At 37.7% G+C, this 5,538-nt stretch overlaps 1 protein-coding gene across 1 annotated transcript; it reads right to left on the bottom strand.

The window, feature by feature from the left end:
• Positions 1 to 465: 465 nt before the first annotated feature.
• Positions 466 to 4,621, bottom strand: LOC148304844 (DNA polymerase epsilon subunit 4-like). The gene is made up of 2 exons (XM_088267616.1): positions 4,202 to 4,621; positions 466 to 742 (listed from the first exon to the last, which is right to left on the bottom strand). The coding sequence occupies exons 1-2, from the start codon at positions 4,502 to 4,504 to the stop codon at positions 599 to 601; spliced, it is 447 nt and encodes a 148-aa protein (XP_088123742.1). The 5' UTR covers positions 4,505 to 4,621; the 3' UTR covers positions 466 to 598.
• Positions 4,622 to 5,538: the final 917 nt, after the last annotated feature.

Here is a 5,538-nt window from a genome sequence, read left to right as displayed (position 1 = left end):
GAAGAGTTTTTTTTTAAACTATGATATTTTAATATACATAATAATATTTTATTTATTGTTTCGGCATTTACTTTGTGGTAATACATACTGGAATTCTTAAAGAAAACAGTTGTTTTTATGCCACTTGAGTTTATTTATGACTGACAACTAGTTTCGGAAGCTAAGCTTCAGAAACTAGTTGTCATTCATTAATATTTTTAGATCTGAAGATGGAAATAAACTCAAGTGGCATAAAACAAGCGTTTTCTTTAATAATTTCTACATAATAAATAATAAATCTTGGATGATTTATTTAGCGTTATTTTCGTAAATACTACCTCAAGGGCGCCTATACAGATATGAATTATGATATGAAAATAATAATAATAGACAAAAAAATATATATTAAAGAAAAACGTGGTCAATTGGCTGAGTCTGAAGAGGGAAAAGTGGAGCCTATTTCTCGGTCTTCTTGGGCTGGAGCATGGCCAAGATGTTGGGCAGGACGCCTCCCTGTGCAATGGTAATGCCAATGGAGAGCGGCTTGTTGAGCTCCCGTCATTATGCATATTCAACTGCAGATGCGGAGGCATACTCCTGAGGGATTGAGAGTACCTGGTTAAATATCCAAAGCTCCTTCCAAGAAGCACAAGCAGTCAACGGTGTCGATAACAGCGTCCAAGTCTTTCTTGGTGACAATTCTTCTTTTCCCTTTGGCTGTGTAAGAGTATGCTTCTTTAGCGATAGAGTCGATAAACAATTCCTGGAAAAAAAAAGAGAAATTACACACTGCGTCATGGAATAGGATTCCCGATTGTATCTGAAACTCAATGACACTGTGTTGAGGAATGTTACCTTGACCATGAATTGAATAAAGGCAAGATAACCATTTTTCAGGAAAAATGGTTATCATACCTTAAATGAAATAAAAAATGCCATATGGAAAAATCCTGAGATGAAGATCGGCAGCAAAATCAAGATTTACAAAACTTGTGTCGACCCATCATGACGTATGGAATCGAAAGTAGAGCGGACAGCGTTCGCACAAAAAACGCGCTTAGAGTGTCAGAAATGAAGACTCTAAGAAGCATATCAGGCAAGAGTCTTTGAGATAGAATAAGAAACGCCAGGATCAGGGAAATATGCGAGATCGAAGATGTCGTTAGGTGGGGAAGGCAACGAAGGAGACAATGGTATGCGCATGTGAGGAGAATGGAACGACTAGTAGACGACTCCCGGGCAGACCACCAAAGAGATGGGTCGATAGCTGGGAATCGACATCGCAGGAGGCTAATCCCTCTTAAAAACAGGCCACAAGGCCTACAACAAGATGAAGAAGAAGAAAACCATGCATAGAATGCAAAGAGTGGTGTAACAGATATATATTTATGCTCCAACCAGAAACACGAGAAACCGTCAAATATTTTATTATAATAACTGCCGGACAGTGTCTGGATTCAATACTCCAATACACCGAATGCAAAACCTCTGCAATGATTTCGCGGACCATATCGATATGTGGAATATGTCACTTCCTAACTATATAGCAATAATAATTACAATATTTCAGGCTACTGCATAATTCCTTGTTTTTTTATATGTTCATCCTTGTTTAGGTAAGTACTTTTCGAACCAATAATATACTTAAAGAGAAAAAACATTATTTTATCATACAGATACAGCATGTAATATATTATGTACAAATTGGCTATGGCCGTTAATAAAGAAAAAAAAAGAACATCGCCTTCTAATCGGGATTACATCAGAGACAGATGAAGGAGATGATGATTATGATTCTATGATCGATGATATATACGGGAAATGGAGTGATTTTCATGGAAAAATATCATTCCAAAAGATCACATACTTGAAACATATATTTATATACTGGTCATTTCTGGTAAGGGGAAGGTTGTTTTTTATTTTATTTAAATCCTTATCCGCACCTGATGGTGCATAGGGCACTGCATCATATAAACGCAGTTTTATCTTGATAGTTAACGCATGAAGGAAAGGTGATCAAAGGTGATGGCTTCAAGTACCAACCAGACCTGTCCAGTGCAATATTGAATAAATATTAGGGTGAAAAAATCACTTATATTTATTTGACCCCCCCTGGGAATCGAACACAGGACCTCCAGTACGGTAGCCCAGCGTGTTGACCATTACACTACGGAGACGGACAGAGAAGGTTAGTTGGTCCAGGTTGGTTAGGAGTATAATATGCTTGACCTTGAACTTGAACGTTTTCAATTCAAGGTACACCTACCAAATAAAAAAAATTCTGTGGTGCATATTTACCATATTATGGTTACATATTTAACATATTTTGTTTAATGCGAATTATGAGCCTTTTTAACTGCTGAGCACAGGCAATCAAAAGAGCAATTGTGCTATTTTCACAAAACTAGACTTTTTTCCGCGGCACACCAACTAATCACTGCGGTACAGCAGTGTGCCGTGGCACACACTTTGCGGAACAATGCCCTAGATTACGGGACATTTGTAAAATTCACGATTGACGTTCAATTTGTAGGGAGCACCAAGGCAACACATGTAAAGAATGTAGTGACAATTATCAATTTTTTTTTCAAAAATTTTAATAATATTAGTATATAAACACTCACCGAGATTTTTATGTCTACCGGTTTCGAGACGTACCCGTCTCTTCGTCAGGACAATCACTAACACAGCATGCAAACAATACCACCCTTCACCACCATAATAAACTACACAAAATGTCTAACACATGCGATTTTTGGCAGACCCGAAGACCAACATGCACAAAAGGGTTCAGCACAGACATGCGTTACGAGGCGAGGTTAAACATGACAATTATCATGTATCTTAATTTTTTACCAATATTTTATGTACGTAATTTAAATAAAGATCTCAAAAAAACATGATGTACTTACTTTTAAAATGTTTTTAGTAAACGTTTTTGGCAAAATGTGAAGTTTTCTTATCATCTTACATTTTACGATAGTACCGTATTAACACACTAAGGACGGGTGTTTTTTACGCCTGCGGAGCGCTAGTAACGGGATTCGATAATTATGTACATATAGTTAAAACCTTAACAAATAGATTGGTATATAATATTCATATAAAAACAGGAAATAATTCCTTCTTTTCTGCCTTTGAAATGAGGCCGGTGCAGAAGGTAAAACTACCCTTCCTGTCCTTAAGCATCAATCGACCGAACAGGTAAAAATACCTTTCCGTCCTAAGTGTGTTAATTTTTTTACTATTTTGGTATAAGGTGGAGACTGACGGGAGCATTTCGTTGTAACATTGCTCGCGGCGAGCATCAGCGAGCATCCAAAACTATGGATGGAGTGCTCGGCTTGGTGTACTGACTGCCTGAATGCTGGCATCGTCACACTATTTTGACGAAGGTCTGACAATCGCTCTATAACAGTGGTTCTTAATATGGGTTCGATGGAACCCCAGGGGTTCGGTAGTCTCTCGGGTTCGGCGGAGGTCAAAACATTAACACCCTTATCCGCATCCCAATGGTGCATAGGGCACTGTGTCATATCTTGATCGTGTTATCTAAATTGTTAGGCAGTGAGCAGTGTTATCTTGATCGTTTACATCTTGGGCAGTGTTATCTTGATCGTTTACACATGAAGGAAAGGTGATCAGCCCTCCGTTTCAGGTACCAGTCCAGGGTAATTTTGAATAAATATTACAGTGAAAAAATCCCTTATACTAATTAAATATTGACCTCCCTGGGAATCGAACCCGGGACCTCCGGAACGGTAGCCGAGCGTGCTGACCATTACACTACGGAGGCGGACAAAAGGCGGTCAAAGTATACACCCGACTTATTGTACGATATTATGAAAAATGATATGACACACGGTATATTCATTTATCCAATAGATCTAGTATATTATTTGAAAGGAATATATCAATCTAGAAATGAAAATAATACAACAGCTCAAACGCTAAAACAATGCACATACTCCGTATCATACATTTTTTTTTTACTGAGATGAGATTTCAAATAAGTTAGTTACGCGCCATTGACGTAGTATTTTACGAAAATGGCGCTATATAAATTATCCAAATTTATTATTATTATTATTTAAGTCATAACAAATGTTCTAAATCTGTTGTCATAATGTGACGTCATGGCGAAATTTTACAAAAAATATTAGTAATACAACTAAGTTAGTTACATAAACAAAACAAAAAAAGTATGAAGTGTTATTACCGTAGCTTTTGTGACGGCGAAAACTGCATCAGTACTAGCGAGATTAACATCAGGGTCCATTTTCATTATTGTTTTGATTCTCGCTAAGGGCAATTGTGTCAATTTCATAACATCGGAATTCGTTTTTTCAACAACGGAATTACTCGAATTAGCGACAACTTCTTGCTCAATCCTTTCATCTGCCGTGAATTCAATATTTCCTGAAACTTCTGGTGATGCATTACCACCTGAATGGTCTATTTCTAAATTATTCTCAGGGTTCATGTTGATGTTAACATCATCGCACATTATGTCTTCATCCATGACAATATTTATTAGCAACTACACGTACGATTAAATCAATTAGACGGTTATATTTAACAATCAACAACACAAAAACACATTTTTCACTTTGACAACTTAGATCACAGTAGTTCACGACTTCGCGCCATATTTATATCAGGGTGGCCAACGTATAAAACCGGTATTTTTGCTTAGAATTTTCCCTCGTGAATTAGGTAGGTACATGAAATTTTATTGTGGGGACTGACCGGAATCGTTTCGTCGTAACGTAAGGGAATTTTACCGTCCGGCACGTCAGTTAGCGTTTTAAAACGATGATTGGCTTGGATTGGCTTATGGTTTTCTTATAATCGGTGCTCTTGATCGGTGCGTGAACAAGTTGCGCGTAAATGCGATCACGCTAAACTGTCGCAGTCGCTTTTATTTTTCAAAACCGGAGTGCCGGACGATGAAATTCCGGATAGTAGACAAGCGCCTTGTCCACTGCACGGGATTTCTCGGGTGAAATTCCGTGTTGTGCACAAACGCAAAAGGGTGGTGACTGACCGGAGCCATTTCGTCGTACTATAAAACGTTACGATGCTAGCATTCGTATAGTCAGTATAGCGAGCCGATCTGCTTGCGCCCGTTCCGAGTGCTCCATCCGAAGTCGGATGCTCGCCGCGAATGTTACGTTATGACGAAATGCTCCAGTCAGACCCTACCTTTAAACATAAAGAGTAAATCCACTCAAAAGTAGGTAAATGCTATAAAACTTGTAAAATTATGTATAGAAGCCTAAGTAGGAATATGATAAGCGGTGTTGCTTTCAGAATATTCCGGGCGATTTCGTGAATCTACCAAGATTTTATGTGGGATGTCAGAACTCTTTAAAAAGATTTTGTTCATGTATATATATATCAAAGATTTAATACTATTATACATTTTCCAACCAAATACCGTTCTACCAACAATCTTTTGATAAAACAGAGCCAAATATAGCGTAACCTTTCCTTTTTTGTTTGGCAGAAAAGTTAAAACAATGTCGTTTGATCCTTTATATTAGTTTTACGCAT

Source organism: Brachycentrus maculatus, unplaced genomic scaffold (genome assembly GCF_059751285.1).
Source record: "Brachycentrus maculatus isolate JH-2025_06_01 unplaced genomic scaffold, ASM5975128v1 h1tg000301l, whole genome shotgun sequence".
Lineage (NCBI taxonomy): Eukaryota > Metazoa > Arthropoda > Insecta > Trichoptera > Brachycentridae > Brachycentrus > Brachycentrus maculatus.
Note: the sequence above shows the minus strand (reverse complement) of the source record. Positions and strands in the feature narration are given on the sequence as shown.

Coding starts and splice junctions, on each gene's coding strand:
- LOC148304844 (XM_088267616.1), bottom strand. CDS start 4,504: ATGGATGAAGACATAATGTGCGATGATGTTAACATCAACATGAACCCT. Junction 743..4,201: donor TCGCCGTCACAAAAGCTACG/GTAATAACACTT, acceptor TTTTTTTTCCAG/GAATTGTTTATCGACTCTAT.